The following is a 16,378-nucleotide window of genomic DNA, read 5'->3' on the forward strand; positions in this document are numbered from 1 at the left end:
AACGAAGGCTCTCCCCCATCTGACCGTGACTTCCCAGGCCAGCACTTCTCCAGGGGGTGTGCAAGGAAGCAGGAGGTCCCTGGAGCCACAGGCAGGCAGAGTAGGGGGCCCTCAGGAGGCACTGGCCAGACATCTTCCTCCCGATGGACACATACCAGAGCTCTGCTGGTGGGGACCCAGGCGTAAAGGTGAGAAGACTGAGCTTTGAAGAACAGGGAGCCCAGAGACAAGCTGCTCATCTGCACCCGGCTGAGTGTCAGGGCAGAGGAGGGGAGCCCAAGACACCCCCAGTCTCACCTGGGCACTGACGGCGTCACAGGGAGCTGCCAGGACTGTGTTTGTTTTAGTTCAAGTTTCGGCTGCCAGACAAGGGTGGACAGTGGACTGTTCTGAGGCTGCCTGCAGAGAGGTGTGAACCAGCAGTGGGATCGGGACAGCAGGGCTGCAGGGACACTGGGCCTTGGGGGCCCCGTGGGAGTTTGTAGTCTTCCCAGAACTCCGTGTCTTCTGCTCACTCTGTCTGCCTTTCCACCTTGTCTGCTGGCTGTGGCCCCCACGACCTGGATCCCACTGTGACCTCTCCACCATCGGTGTCCTTCAAGCTCAGGCACGGGGAAATGCCCTTGTCGCTTCCGTTTTGATTGCACATGAAGAGACTGAGCACCTACCGCGCGCACGGGGCCCTGTTCTAGGAGATGGGGACCCATCCATGAACGTGCAGATAAGCAGGCCAGGTTCAGGGAGCGTGAAGAGGGCCAGGTGTGTTCAAAGTGGGGGGCTCAGGCTGCGTGGTGAATAGAGGACTCTCTGAGCAGGCCAGACTTAAGCGCCCTCTGAATGACAGGACCTGCCAGAGGGGGCAAGCATTCCAAGCAGCCTGAGTCATCCTGGTCACGGGGAGTGGGGAGGGAGGCTGAGGCCAGGCCGTGGCACAAGCTCCCCCGTGGACCCAAGGATGACTGCAGGCTAGTCTGCATTGCCAGCAGCTCTTTCTGCTTGTGTCCCGTGATAGGCGCTCCTCCTGCCTCTTCCCCCCTGTCTGTTTGTCACTGAGGTGTTCCTCAGCGCTCCCCTGCTGAGATCTAAGTGAAAGCAGCGTCTGTGCCTGAGGGAACCCTGGGACACAGACACCAGGACTTTCAGCCATGCTTGCTCTATCCCCAAAGCTGCAGGTGTTTCTACAAAATGCCCTCTCCTCCTTCCCTAGACCCACCTGCAGAACAGACACGGGGGGCGCATACCCACCCACTCAGGCTGGCTTGCTGTGAAGTGTCCCCACACTTGATGGGCGCAAATCAGATGGAAGTCGTGTCTCTGTCACAGTCCAAGGTTTTGTGGAGGATGCCCTGTGATACTACTGGAGGATTGGGGTTCACCCCAGGTGGCCCTCCGCTACACTCCACTCCACCCAGCCCACTGGGAATCAGAGCGGGAGAGAAGAGGCCAGCTCTTTCCTTGGCGGGCAGAACCCAGAAACCTCACCCATCCTTCTGCCCACATCTCACCACACAGAACATAGTCACGTGGCTCCATCCTGGGACACTCTACTGCTTCCGTTACCTAAAAACCGGGTTCCTGTTTATTGCAGAAAAATGGATATTGGGGAACAACTGACTATGTCTGGATAATTTTTATATTTTTTCCTGAGTATGAAAACAAAACATAGTGCTAAGAATCCAGAAATAGGTGGGGCCCCTGGGTGGTGCAGCCGATGTGTCGGACACTTGGTCTTGGCTCAAGTAGTGATCTCAGGGTCGTGAGATCGAGCCCTGTGTGGAGCCTTGTGCCAGGCTCCAGGCTCAGCAGGGAATCTGCCGAAGCTTCTGACTTCCTTGCCCTTTGTCCCTTCTCCCCCCAGCTCTCTCTTTCTCTCCGATAAATAAATCTTAAGAAAATCAGAAATAGGTGAAGACAATAAAGACCACCAGTATTTCCAGAGCTAACTGATGTTTAAGACTCAAGGGGTCATACCATAGACATGATTTTATAGCCTTACTTCCTGCTTAACAGTATAACCCTGGTAACGCCCGAATCAGTAGAGACCTACATTACCATCATAGTGTTTCAGGCACATTTAAGTGGTAACTATGATGACCTTGGAGAGAGCTGTGATTTGTATTTATTTGACTACTAGTGAAGGCCAGCATCTTTTCACATTTATTGGTCATTTTTATTTCTTCTGTGAATTGCCAGTTCATATCCTTTGTCTCTGTTTTAATGGACTGTCCACTTTTATTCCTATTGATTTGAAAAGAAAATCCAGGTTACATATTAAGGATAACACGTTAGCACTTCTATAGTGCTTATGTGCACCAGCTCTAAGTACTGGTAATGTAGGTTCACCTAAACCTTAGGACAGTTCTGTAAGCTCAGTATTACTGGAATCCCCATTTTATCTTCCTAAGCACAGAAAGGGCAAGCAGTGTGGCCAATGCTGTGTCGTGGTGTAGTCGGGGGAGGCAGAACTGGGATTTAAACGCAACGTCTGGTTCAGGTTCCTGCTCGTAACTGCTCGACATTTTAATTAATGTTTTGCCACTTATAGATTTTACAAAATCGTTTTTCCAATTTGTCATTGGTCTTTTAACAGTAAGTTCTTTTTTTAACTGGTTTTTCCAATAAATCTTTTCCATCTTGGACTTTGGAGTTGCTCGGTTGGCCCGGCCTGGAAACTAGAGAGTAATGTATTTCATACGCACTTTACCAGAGTTCCTGAGAACTTCCAGGGGAGTGGAGAAAATGTCAGGAACACTCCTAGTGCGATGGGGCTCCTAGCAGACGTCCCGGCAGCACCTGGGCGCCCGGCCTGGGCCACGCCGTTGAAGCCCACCGCACCTGCTACCTGGGTGCCCGGTGGGCGTCCGCATCAGGGCGCCAGGAATGCAGCCGGCTCAGTGGGCTCGCGCTCCGGCCTGAGCACGTCTTCCTCCCAGGAGTCCTCCCGGAATGCTGCCCACGCTCAAGCGTGCCCTCCTCTAGGCTCCCACGGAACCGTCCCCCGCCTCTGGCACGTGGGGCGGGCAGCTCTGCGGGAGCTGGGAGGTGTGAACGCACCGGGCAGGCGCGACCCGCTCGTCTCACACCGTGCGCACCGGGTTCCCGCGAGCGGGAAGGAGCCCCGCGGGCCCGGGGGCGGCTCCCAGCGCAGACCCGCCCGCGTGCGCAGCGGCAGCGCGCGCCCCGGGTCCCGGCCCGAGAAAGTCGCCGCGCGCGCGGGGCAGCCCCGCGGAAGGTTTGACTTGAAAGTGGGAAGATGAAGGTTCGCTTGGAGAAGCGTCCGAAGACAAGAATCTAAGAACGCTGGGACAGCCCGCAGACACGACTGCCTCGGCCACAAACGGGTACCGGCCTCCGCGGGGCGCTCGGCCGCCCAGCGCGCCCTCGGCGCCACGTGACGGCGCCCGTCCATCACGCGCAGGGGGCGGGGCGCCCCTGCCACTCTCCGGCCCGTCCAATAGGTAGCGGGTTACGGACAGGGTAGGCGGACCCGCCCATCCCTCCGCCGGCCGCCCAGCGCGGGGCGGGCCCAGCCGCCGCCTTCCAGTGGGGGCCCGGCGAGCCCGTCTCGGCCGAGGCGAAAGGGCGAGGCACACGTCAGTCAAGCGGCCCGGCCAATGCCCTCGTGCGCTGTCCTCGCGCCCGCCCCCGCCCCGGCCTCCCGGCGCCCGCGCTGCTTTCCCTCAGGCCGCCGCGGCCCGCCCGCCCGCGCCTCCATCCGGGTCCTCGCGCGCGGCTCTCGGGCGGTGGCGGGCGGCGGGCGCGAGGGCTGGGCGGTCCCCGCGGAGGGCGGCGGCGGCGGGCGGCGGCCTCCTCTGCGAGCTCGAGGTGGGTACGAAGACGGACGGCAAGCGCAGCCCCGTCGCCATTTTCCTTCCCTCCGAACCCTAGTGGCGGTGGGAGAGGGGAGCGCTGCGGGAAGACCGGCGCGGGTCTGAAGCCGGAACGGGCGGGTGGTGAGCGGGGACCGTGGGTGGCAGAGGCGGCGGCAGCGGGCGAGCGGGGGATGGGCGCCGCGTGGCGCGGTCAGCCGGCCCCAACCCCCCTCCGCTTCCCGCCCAGTGCCTCACGGACCGGGGGGAGGGGTCATTCTTCACATTCTTCACCCCGCCCCTCCCCCTCGCCTCAATCAAACTTGGGCGGGGGAAGTCCCGCCCCCGGACCGCGCCCATTGGTCGGCGCCGCCTCTCGCTGTGGCGTGACTGGCTGTGGGAACGGCCAGGTCCCCCTGACGTCACTTCCGCTATCAGGTTTGTGGGCCGGGGAGACCTTGGCCTTGGGGGCTGGGATGCAGGAGGGAAGGTAGGAAGTGCTGGGGGAGGGCCGGCGCGGGCGGGTGCAGGCGGGCCCTGGGCTGGCTCCCTGCCCCTAATCCGCCCGGCCAAGCGCAGCCTCCGTCCCGGAGCAGCTGTGCGGCCGGCTCCGCCGCCGCGACTGTCCTTGGCGGGGGAGCGGGGCGGGCGGCGCGAGGAAGTGGGATCCCGGGGGACGGACTCGTGCTCGGCAACCCGGGCCCCCGCCGGCGGCCGCATCCCCGAACCCGGGCCGCTCGCCCTGCACGCGGGCTGGCCAGGGCTCGTCCCCGAAGGGCCCCGGGTGGGGAATGCGTAACCTTTCTGTCCTTGGCCCGCGATGGCCTTGGGTGTCCCAACTTTTACAGTAGGGCCTGGCCCCTGCCGTGTGGATCCGAGCGGAGGGGAGGGCGTGCTCGGGGCCCGGCCCTTCCTTGGTGGCGGACTTCTCCCCGCGGGGGTCGGCCGGCGAAAGACGGCGTCGGGGCGGCGGGTGTGAGATGCCCGCCGCGCATCGGGAGACCGGACGAACGTGCTGCTTTCTGGGCGCTCGGTTCCTAAAGTCAGCCGCTCGCTGAGCCGCCCCTGCCCCTAAAGCCGTGCAGTGGTATGCGATTTAAGGTCGGACTTGAGATTTGTATGTAGTTTTGTCCGAATCCAGCTTTTTCCGCCGGCTGGCCTGCATGCAGGGACTATGTGTAGTTGAGGAAGGACTTGGGTTACTTTGGGTTTTGTGAGGATTTGATTGATACAGTCTTGAAGCTTGTTGAGTTTTTTGAGAGTAGACAAATGTTGATCTCTCCTGGGTTCAGTTATGACTAAACAGCATTTTAAAAATTTTTAAAAAGATTTTGTTTATAAATTTGACACAGAGAGCACCAGTAGAGCAGCAGGCAGAGAGGGCGGGGTGGGGAAGCAGGCTCCCCGCGGGGCAGAGAGCCCGATGTGGGGCTCGATCCCAGGACCCTGACATCGTGACCTGAGCCCAAGGCAGAGGCTTAACCCACTGAGCCGCCCAGGCGCCCCTAAATAGTATTTTTAAATGTGTCTCTTGGATGCGGGCAATTACAGTTAATGTGGGGAAGAATTTAACCCTTTTTGGATACTTTGCAGGGATAGTTAGTGTTTTTCTTCATGATGGAACGGCTGTGGGTCCTTCCCTCCTCTCCACTAAGTTCAAACTGTTAAAGAGATTCAAGAATTACGGAGGTGTGAGGGAAAACACCTGTTCATAAATAAAAGGAACTTTGTAAATGAGTTCAGACTTATGGAATGAAGAGATCAATATTTTACAAGTTGGTCCTGTTTACACCTTAAGAGCATTTTATTCCTGTTAGCATGAACTAGAATTTCTTGGTTTAGAGTACAGCATGTTAGCTATTTGTGCCTTTTCTTTTAAAAGCATGTACAGTATAGTTTTACAAATAGTGGGAAGTACTCTTTATTAAGAGCTCTACGCCCTTGTCTCAAGCTGTAGGTCTTGACTCATTGGGTCATGAAATCACTTCAGTGGGTGATGGCTAGAATTTTTAAAAAATAAGAATAGAAAATATTAGGGTGTTACATGAAACTTGGTTCACTTATATGCACATATATTCCTGTACAATTTCTTTTTCTGGGGTGACAAGAAACTTCGAAAAATAGCACTTCTAAAGGGTATTTTTCTCATTTATAGTACTGGTCTTCTGCAGGGAATACTATAAGCCCTGTTAATTTATCACTTAGCATTTTTAATATTTTGAGCAGCTTTTATTTAGACAGTAAAGGATCCCAGAATATTAATTCCAGTGATCTGTGTGTGTGTGTCTACATGAGTGTAGAAGAATCTGGATCCCCAGTAATGAGTTGTCAACATTGCCTCATGTGACCTTAAGATGGGAGTCAAGGAGGTCTGGTCACTCTTGCCCTTTGCCTGTGTGGGTGTTCTAAGCATTGCACAATCACCTGAGTGGACTTCATTAAATAACCAGATACAGTGAAAGCCACTCCTCCTCTTTTTGGTGCCAGATCTTTGAAGTGTAGAGTGTATTTTACAGTTACAGCGCATTTCTCTTTGGGCTAGTTGGAATCCATTGCTTCAGTAGTGACAGGTTGCTAATGGCTACTGAGTGGATAATGTAATTCTAGTGGATTGTCTGGTTGCTTTTTAAACATTAGCTTTCTCTAGCTGTTTGCAGTTTCATATTATCATCAGAAATGTACTCTGTCTCTAGCCTCATCTCAAATGTGAGAAAATTGCATCACGTGATTTCTTAGGCTCTTTCTAGGTCTAAGATTTAAGTATTCGGGAGCAGCTGACAACTACACTTGTGATAAGTGTTACTTTTGCTTCTCTAGAAATATTTTAGGAGATTTTCGATGATATGTTTTAGAATGACATATTAAGGATGAATATGATTTGGGAGCATTTTGTTCTGTTAAGAAACCATTTTTTACTTTGTGTCAGTATTCATTATCAGGAAGTTACACCAGTTTCCTGCTCACTTGGTAGGTGTGTGTTTATTTGGTCAGTTACATGATATAATGTATAGAAGGGAGGATTTTTCTTAGAATTCACTCTTGTACAATGTAGGCTATTAATTGTCTACTAGAATAGAGGTAATTATAGTAAACTGGAATCTAGATTTAAAAACCAGAACCTACTACTTCTTCGTTTTTACGGATGTGTAGATAATGTAGTGATTTTTCAACCTGGGGACATATCAGTATAATGAAAGGTCGGAAGAGATTTTAAAGGATTGAGAAGTAATGGTGTATATATGAGGACTGTTAAGCAGAATAAGTCACCCAAGTGGAACATTGCCTCACTCTGAGTATTTGAATGCATTGTAGTGTTTGTAGCAGAAATTTATTAGTTATACAGGGGTACCTTGGAATGCACTTGTGCTAGCAGAGAGGTTCGCCCCAAATTAACATGCAGCACTGGAAAATTTACAGAGGAGATCCAGGAATTGAGTTGGTATTAGTTACTTTCTTAAAAATTTTCAGAATTGACATATTTTGTCTAATTAAAAGCATCTCAGAGTGCCTGGATGGCTTAGTTGGTTTGGCATCCAACTCTTGAACTCAGCTCAGGTCTTTATCTCAGGATCATTGAGTTCAGGCCCTGTGTTGGGCTCCACACTGGTTGTGGAGACTAGTTTAAAAAAAAAAAAAAAGCATCTGTGTACCTGCTGTATGTTTAAGTGAGTGAAAGGAAATTGTCCTTTTGGAAAATAAGACACAGTACTTCACAGTTTAATACTTGACATGGATCCTCAGTGCAGTGTTTGGTAGGGTAGGAAATTGAGATCTTAGAATTGGGTTAACTTTCACTAGCAAAACTTATTTATATCTGAAAACATTTTGTCAGTTTTATATCAGCTTATATTGGAGTTGATTCTTTGCTTGAAAATAGTGCATATGCTCTGTCAAATAAATGAAAAATGTTTTACTATTCAGCCAACATCAACAAATAAATGATTTCATTGATATTCAACTGAATACTTGAGATTGAAGGAAATCTTCGCAAAGTAGCCGGTATTCTCTTTGGTTACCAGCAAGTGAAACAATGACAGGACTGAAGGAAATGTTTTACTTTATTTGTGTGGAAGTTTGTCAAAAGTGAAATTTATACAACCATACATAGAAGGGCATATGAGTATGGATTTTTAAAAATAAACTTCCTGAGCTACTTTGATAGGAGTGTGAAAATTAATGTAAAGTCTAGGAAACTAGACTTCTAGAAAATCAGCATTTTTTTTTTCAAGATTTATTTATTCATTTGACAGACGGAGACCACAAGTAGGCAGAGAGGCAGGCAGAGAGATCGGAGGAAGCAGGCTCCCCACTGAACAGAGAGCCCGATACGGGGCTTGATCCCAGGACCGTGGAATCATGACCTGAGCCGAAGGCAGAGGCTTCAAACCACTGAGCCACCCAGGCGCCCCTAGAAAATCAGCATTTTTGCCCAGAACTCTTAATAAGTATGAAGTGTATTGAAGGTAGAGCATGATTGCTACTGGACTAAGTTTAGTATATTTTCAGAATTTTAGAAGCTAGTTTGTATAAAATACGGTCTTTGTAAAATTGTGAAATAGAAAGGTGAAATTTACATATTTTACTTCATTAACATGTAGCTTCAAAATGTATATTCAGATGTGTCTTTTGAACCACAGTACTTAACTGTTTTGCCACAGACTTCCTTTCAAATGTGGTAAAAGTTACAGATTATTGCAGAAAAATTGTATATAAATTTCTGGAGGTTACTGTAATGCTTCTTGAAGCCTGCTATGGGTGCGGGTTAAGAACTCTTGACTTTGTCGTGGTGAGCACTGGGTGCTACACGCAATTAATAAATCTTTGAACATGACATCAAAAATTAATGAGGAACCGTATTTTGGCTAACTGATCATTAAAAAAAAAAAAAAAACCCAAAACCTTGACTTTAAGGTGTTGGCTGTGTAAGTAGTATGTTAACTATTTTGTTATATAGTATGATTTACTAAAATATATGTGGATTCTAAAATGTATTAAGTATTGAATCTTGTAGTTATGGAACCTTAATATTAGTACAGATACCGGCAGACAAGCTTATTGGTAATGAATAATTAGCCTCCTCACAGTACATTTTAAGTTGACAAAGCAAGTTTTACATTGAACGTAAGTATTTTTGACTATTGCAAGTAAATCTGGGCAAGGAAAATTATTGTTTGAGACAGTTTCTTAAATTGATTTAATTTAGTAAGAAGAATAGTTAGGATTTGTTGAGTACTTCTGGGTCATGAAGGTGTTTTGCCTATGTTCCCAGTTCTGAAAACGATCTCGTGACGTGTGCCTGTTAGTTCCCTAATCTGAAATGAGAGAACTAAATCTCGGGGAGGTTATGTTTGTCCAAGAACAGCCACCAGGTACCTGCTCAACCCCAAAGTCATTGGCCTGAACTTCTTTCTTAAACCGTTATAGCAGTTTATTAACGATACGTTTATCCAAATTCGGTTGTAACTTTTTAATGACTACAATTTTTAATGTGTGAGGAGTAGTTCAGGATACAAATTGGGATAGTATGTGAATAAGCATTGAAAGTGGGTATAAAAGTGTGTTACTTTGTAAAAATTTTATCTGAAAGATAAATTCAGATAGTTTTAACTAAGAGGATCTTGTCTAAGAAGTTTTTAAAAAGATTTTATTTATTTGAGACAGCATGAGCAGGGAGAGGGTCAGAGGAAGAGGGAGAAACAGACTCTCCACTCACTGAGCAGGGAGCCCAATGTGGGGCTCGGCCCCAGGACTCCAAGATCATGATCTAAGCCAAAAGCAGACACTCAACCAACTGAGCCACTCAGGGGCCCCTTGTCGAAGAATATTTTAGTGAACAATCTAATAATTGAGGGTTGCAGCTGCCAGATACAGAGCATGCCCTGTGCACTCAGCATTGTACTTGGTGCATTTTGTATTTTACTTCTAATCCTTCTTAACAGCCTTGTAAAATTTGTCAGATTTTTATAAGTTCAAATAATAAATGCCCAGAGATACCTGATGTAAATTAAGTAAATATATGGTAGAATAAAAGGCTGGGATTCAAGTCAGGTCTCTGAAATCCACTATGGAAGGAAAAATCTCAACTGAAAATTTGCTAGCGACATGCCCCTACTCCTTTTTCTTTCCCAGTAGCCAAGAAGTTTATAGTTGTGGTTGTGTACATGGTAGCGTTTTTACTTAACCTTATCTCTTAATGAACATTTCCATGAGTCCTTATAATCCATAAGTTCTAGTACATGGATTGTGTTCTTGTTTCTGAAAGCTTGCTTAATTAAAAATTGCCTCCTCTCAGGTGTTCGATTTTAGTTTCCCAAATTTTGCACTTCTCAGTGCTTTTTAGAAAACTGAGGCTGAGAACCATCAGTGGATCATAAAATCAATTTATTCTGTATAATAGAAAATACAAGAGTGAGGGATGGTGTTCGTTTGTGAATGTTAATATTTTGTACTGGTATTACCGATTTATAGACACATGAATATGGTTTAGAAATACTAAATACTTTAGTTGCTGTGGATTGTGGAAAGGTGGAAACCACTGTTATAATTAATAGTAATGCTATGTAATAGCTGTTTCTTCTTCCCCTTGTTCATAAACACCCAGCATTTGGATTATATTCATGTATGTTTCCCCTCAAATTGACAGCATTTTAATAGCCCTTGGTGTGTAAATGGCCAGATTGCTTTCTACCAATATGGTACTTACTGACATTGCTGGATCAAGAAAGATAGTACAAAGTAAGCATGCCATACTTGGTGAGTTGAAAAATGAATACATTTTAGATTGTGAATTTTTTAAAATATTTATTTATTTGACAGAGAGAGAGAGAGATCACAAGTAGGCAGAGATGCAGGCAGAGAGGGGGAAGCAGGATCCCTGCTGAGCAGAGAGCCCGATGCGGGGTTTGATCCCAGGACCCTGAGAGCGCGACCTGCGCCGAAGGCAGAGAGGCTTAACTCACCGAGCCACCCAGGCACCCCTAGATGGTAAATTATTTCATTTTAGATTCCTATGTTTGATGAGGATTCAGACTTTTTTTTTTTTTTTTTTTTTTAAGATTCTGTTTGTTTAAGAGAGCTGCAAGAGTGAGGTCAGGGGCAGAGGGAGAAGCAGACTCCCTTCTGAGCAGGAAGCCTGATGGCAGGACTTGATCCCAGGACTCCAGGATCATGACCTGAGCCAAAGGCACCCTCAGACATGTTTTAGATGAGAAAAATTGATTGGAGTTGAGGATTGGGGTAGAAGTACTACCAGCTGGTTTTACTGCTAACTGTTGGCTGTCATTTTATTTTGTATTGTTTATTGTTTGTTTATTTTTTTAAAAGACTTTATTTATTTGAGAGAGAGAGCATGAGAGGGGAGAAGGTCAGAGGGAGAAGGAGACTCCCCGCGGAGCTGGAAGCCTGATGAGGGACTTGACCCTGGGACCCTGGGATCACCATCTGAGCAGTTGCCCAGGCAGTTGCTTAACCAGCAGAACCACCCAGGCACCCTGGGGACTGTCATTTTTTTTTAAAGAACCATGCTGGTTCTAAGGAAAGATTTTGACTTATAAAGGCTTGGCTTTTTAGGGACAGTCATCTGCATGTTCATACTTTGGATCATCTGGCCTTATAGAATGGAAATGAGCTCAGGTATAGTAAGTTTGAAGATCTAGTGCAATTTTCTGTAATTTGGGGCAAGTTATTACACTTAGCACAAGTTCCCACCTATGGAAATAGAGATGACTGTTAAATAAGGTGAAGATGGCACCTGTGAAGGTCTTGACGTGGCACTGCACGTGTGTTGGGTGCTAATAAATCTTCCCCTTATTCTCACAGATCGTTGAGCCCAGTATACTGATGTAACAGTGAGTGAGCAGGGCCAGAATTTGAATCTGGGTTTTAGATGACTCCAGACGAGTATTGTTCCTATGAAACATTCATGTACAAGTTTGTATGTTTAATTTTCTAGGGAATATACCTATTATTTGGAATTGCTGGTCATTTGGTAACTAACTTCCTAGTGAGCAACTAAACTTCTCCAAAAGCTCCTGGCCCCATTTCACATTCCCACCAGCTGTATATGAGGGTTGGAATTGTAATTTCTCCATATCCTCACCAACACTTACTTGTCTTTTTGATCATAATTATCTGAGTGGATCTGAATGTGGCATCCTATTGTGACTTTGGTTTAGGTGTACCTCATGTCTCATAAGTAATACCTGAGTGTCTCTTGTACTTGGCCATTTGTGCTTGTTAGTCATTGGAGAAATACCTGCTTAAACCCTTCGCCCTTCTTTAAAATAGGTTATTTGTCTTAAGTAACTTTTATAGATGGTGTGTGATAGGGGGTCTAAATTCATTCTTTCACGTGTATATAGCCAGTTGTCCCAGCACTATTTGTTGAAAAAACTATCCTTTCCCCCATTGAATTGTCTTGGCACTGTTGCTAATGTAACTAATGTGATCATATTGTTTAGTGCAAAAGTATTGTACTAAGGTCTTAAATATGTTGGTCTCTACCTTTGACACCCTCACAGCACCTTTCTGGCTAGAGGAAGGTGCTGGTCCTGAGTCCGATTCAGTTAATTTTCTTTTAAAAAGACTACTTAGTGTTAGTTGCCATGGAATTATGTGCATTGGGTTTATTTTATTTTTTAAAAGATTTTATTTATTTATTTGACAGATCACAAGCGGGCAGACAGCAGGCAGAGAAAGAGGGGGGGAAGCCGGCTCCCCGACGAGCAGAGAGCCGGATGCGGGGCTTGATCCCAGGACCCGGAGATCGTGACCTGAGCCGAAGGCAGAGGCTTTAACCCACTGAGCCACCCAGGCACCCCAGCATTGAGTTAATTTTAAAATTAAGTTCTCGGGGTGTCTGGGTGGCTCAGTTAGTGTCCTGACCTGATCTGAGTTGGGTCTTAATCTCAGGGTCATGAGTTTGAGCACTGCATTGGGTTCCATGCTGGTTGTGGAGAATGAATGAATGAATGATTAAGGAAGATTCTTTGTGTATTTTTTTATATCATCCTCTTGCATATATTAATGCATTTAATCATAGATTATAAGGTGTATAGCATTGCTGGGTTTTGGGGGGCATTAGATTTCATTAGAGGTTCTTTATAATGGATTTTTGTTTGTTTCTCATGGAAAGATAGGTGATTTTATGAATTTTCACTTTTGACAAAAATGTCAGGATGATAGTCAAATAAGAGATAACGTAAGAAAGTACTTTCTGTATCTTGTAAACATACGGCATTAGGAGCAGATTCAGATAAATAAGCATTTAATACTAACCAAATAGTAGGAAATGAAAGCACTGCATAGATCATAAATGTAACTAGAACTTAAAATGCTAGTTTCAGAAGGTTTGTTCCATTAAACTTGTGTTCAAGGTGAGTGAATGAAATTTTTTTCTCCGTTCATCACACAGGGAAACCAGGGTGACTGAGGAGGACGCCTTCGCGTGGTGTTGAGCTGACCCCGGACCTTCTCTTCACTGTGGGATGAGGTAGTAGGTTGTATAGTTTTAGGGTCACACCCACCACTGGGAGATAACTATACAATCTACTGTCTTTCCTAACGTGATAGAAACATCTACATCCCAGCGGCCTCACAGAACGTTGATAACTATTATACAGTATTCTAACTTGTGTAAAAATGCTGTAGTGCAGCGTTTTTTATGTTTTGCAAGTTGCTGACTCATTTACTGATTAAAAACTTTAGCAAGTAGACCAGATGGCAGTGGGGATACTTTGTTTCTCATTTCTTACATATAAGGATAAGTGTGTATTTTTAATTTGATGCTAAAATTTTTATGTTGTATATTTCTTTTGAAAAAGACTGTGTTCTCCATTCCAGAAGAAAAGATTGCTCTGTCAGAGTGAGGTAGTAGATTGTATAGTTGTGGGGTAGTGATTTTACCCTGTTCAGGAGATAACTATACAATCTATTGCCTTCCCTGAGGAGTAGACTTGCTGCATTTTATCTAGATGATGTTAAAACTCAGAAGAATTAATTTTGACATGATTTTGTATTCTGTTTGTATCAGTTGCTGGTTTTTTTCTGTGGTAGGATAGTGTACCTACAGTACGTACAGTGATCTAGTAGTTTTTACATTTCACATACAGTGTGTTCTGGGAATTTAAATTTAAATGAAAATCTCAGAGTGGAAAGAATAAATCTTAACAGGGGACTAAGCCCCTCTGGAATTAAGAATAGGTTGATCGCTCTGCATCCCACTGCGTGTGTTCAGGGCCAGCAGTAAATGCAGACTGGAAAGGCACTGTCTGAGCTGAACTGGACTCGGGTTGCTTATCACTCCTAGTTTGGGGTTTTGGGTGGCCTTCGACAACATTGTAAGTAAACACTGTTTCACTGGTATGTTGACTTGGACAGCTTCACCTCCAGCCTGGGAAAGAGAGATGGGCTCTGGGTCCTACCATTGCTCCTGGTAAGTCACAAAGACCTCAGCTTTGTCCCCCAAACCTGAAGGGGCCCTTGTCACAAAGGGGAATCCCCTGAAGCTGTCAGATGGGGAAATCCATAGTTGATTGTTTTTTTTTTTGTTTTGTTTTTTTTGTTTTTTTAAGATTTTATTTATTTTTCAGAGACAGAGGGAGAGAGCGCGAGCGAGCACAGGCAGACAGAGAGGCAGGCAGAGGCAGAGGGAGAAGCAGGCTCCCTGCCGAGCAAGGAGCCCGATGTGGGACTCGATCCCAGGACCCTGGGATCATGACCTGAGCCGAAGGCAGCTGCTTAACCAACTGAGCCACCCAGGCGTCCCAATAGTTGATTGTTTTAAAGGAAAATGTAAGGATCGTGCTAGAAAGGGCTACTGGAGTTTTAACACCCCCAAAGGCCCACGTTTCAGCCTTCGTCTGTAACCAAACCGTATCCTGCCTTAGGCCTTTAGAATCAAAAGAACAGTAAAAGCTCCCGTTGAAAGCACTTGCTGTCTATTTTGTTTTGGGAGGAGAGAAAGAGGTAATGTGTGGAGGTGAGGAAGAGGTTACCTCCTCCCAAATGTTTCCTCCCATCTGTCCTGAATCTTACTGTCTCAGATAATTCTAGTACATTGCCATCGGCAGCAGGAACTTTGTACAGAGGAAACGTCCAGTTCTCTTGGGTGGGCCTTTCATGTTCATTGCCTTTTGATGTGCCAAAGAAAAGTGGGAATGTTCGAGAAATTCTCTTTGGCTTAATTTTTCTGAAGCGGATAAATTGGGTATTTCTCTTCACTGTGTGGGTGGTGGTTTTTTGACACACGTTCTGCCCCTGTTGTGGACATCCTGGCTACTCCGCAGTTGGAATAATTAAGGTCTGGAGAAGAGGAATCTGTATCTTCTAGCCAAGCCCAATAAGTAAATCAGGTTGTAGAGAACTGATATATTCTGTAAAAGCACTTAAGTCAAAAACTCAAATCCCGGGGCCCAGGAGGGGCCTGGAACTAAGAAACACTTGGTGTCCAAAGGGAACTTGGTAAGTTAACGTGCGTCCGTGGGTGGTGGCAAGCAGCATTTCCATACAGTGTCACCTCATTTTCCAGTGGCTCAAAAGGGGCTGGAGATTTTGTGAAATTAGGTATTTAAATTTTGGCAATACTTTGTTTTTAAAAGTCTTTGGCTCCAGCAGTATAGATGGGCTGGGAGGTATTGGGCTTCTAAGATTTGTATCTTCTGATATAATTGCATTTTTGTTCTTTTTAACAAGAGGTTTGGTTTTAAGCAAATGCTTTTGTGCATATTACCAAGGTCATGGCCAATAGCCTCAGTGAAGAAAGTCTAATTGATGTGAATTTGAAATAAATCCCAAAGAATATGACCTGATTTAACAGGTTAGTTTGAAGTACAACTGCCAAGTAGAAGACCAGCGTGGGAAAAAATGGGTTCCTAGGAAGAGGTAGTAGGTTGCATAGTTTTAGGGCAGGGATTTTGCCCACAAGGAGGTAACTATACGACCTGCTGCCTTTCTTAGGGCCTTATTATTCCTCGGTAACCTGTTCCTTGTCATCTTGTTTTGGTATAAGCACTGTTCTTCCTGCGGGTTTTCTTAGAAATGAAAACATTGCAGGAATACCACAGGAAGCCGTGTTCGCCTTAGTGATTTCCAGAGCACACCGCGGCGCCGGTGTTGGTTACTACAGGTCAGCTAGTGAGCACGTGGGCCTCTGAAGAGTACCTGGTTGCTTATGAGTCTCACTTTGAGGTCACAGGAAAGTTTCGAAAAACAGGTTTTTTGGTTTTGGTCAGGTTCCTGTTTCTAATCTAGAAACCACTAGCTGTTTCCCTCTGTGTAGCCTGTGTTAAACTTGAATGAAGGCATTGAACGAGGCTCTCAAAATATTTGCTGTTTCCTACACTGTTTGTAAATATTTAGCTTACAGGGGTCTGGAGGTGGACTTGAAGTTTGGGCGGCTCTAGAGTGTGTTGCATATTGTGGGAACTGTCGTTGCATTGAGCTCCATTCTGGTATGTAACCTTGTGAGTGAATCTTGAATGTGTACATGGACACTAAGTTTTCAATAAAATACTATTTTAAAACTTGTGGTTTTAAAATCATTTTTAAATCCTCTCCATCCTTGTAGAAGA

General features: G+C 46.1%; 1 protein-coding gene across 1 annotated transcript in view; it reads right to left on the reverse strand.

Annotated features, from left to right (window-relative positions):
• Window positions 1-3,884: 3,884 nt before the first annotated feature.
• The window catches only part of LOC116570028 (basic proline-rich protein-like), a 78,101-nt gene continuing 65,607 nt past the window's right edge, over window positions 3,885-16,378 (reverse strand). Inside the window, exon 3 of the mRNA XM_032306517.1 lies at window positions 3,885-4,880. Coding sequence (XP_032162408.1) covers window positions 3,885-4,880 — 996 coding nt within the window. The remainder of the gene's footprint in view (window positions 4,881-16,378) is intronic.

The sequence above is a fragment of the Mustela erminea genome, chromosome 12, assembly GCF_009829155.1.
Source record: "Mustela erminea isolate mMusErm1 chromosome 12, mMusErm1.Pri, whole genome shotgun sequence".
Taxonomy (NCBI): domain Eukaryota; kingdom Metazoa; phylum Chordata; class Mammalia; order Carnivora; family Mustelidae; genus Mustela; species Mustela erminea.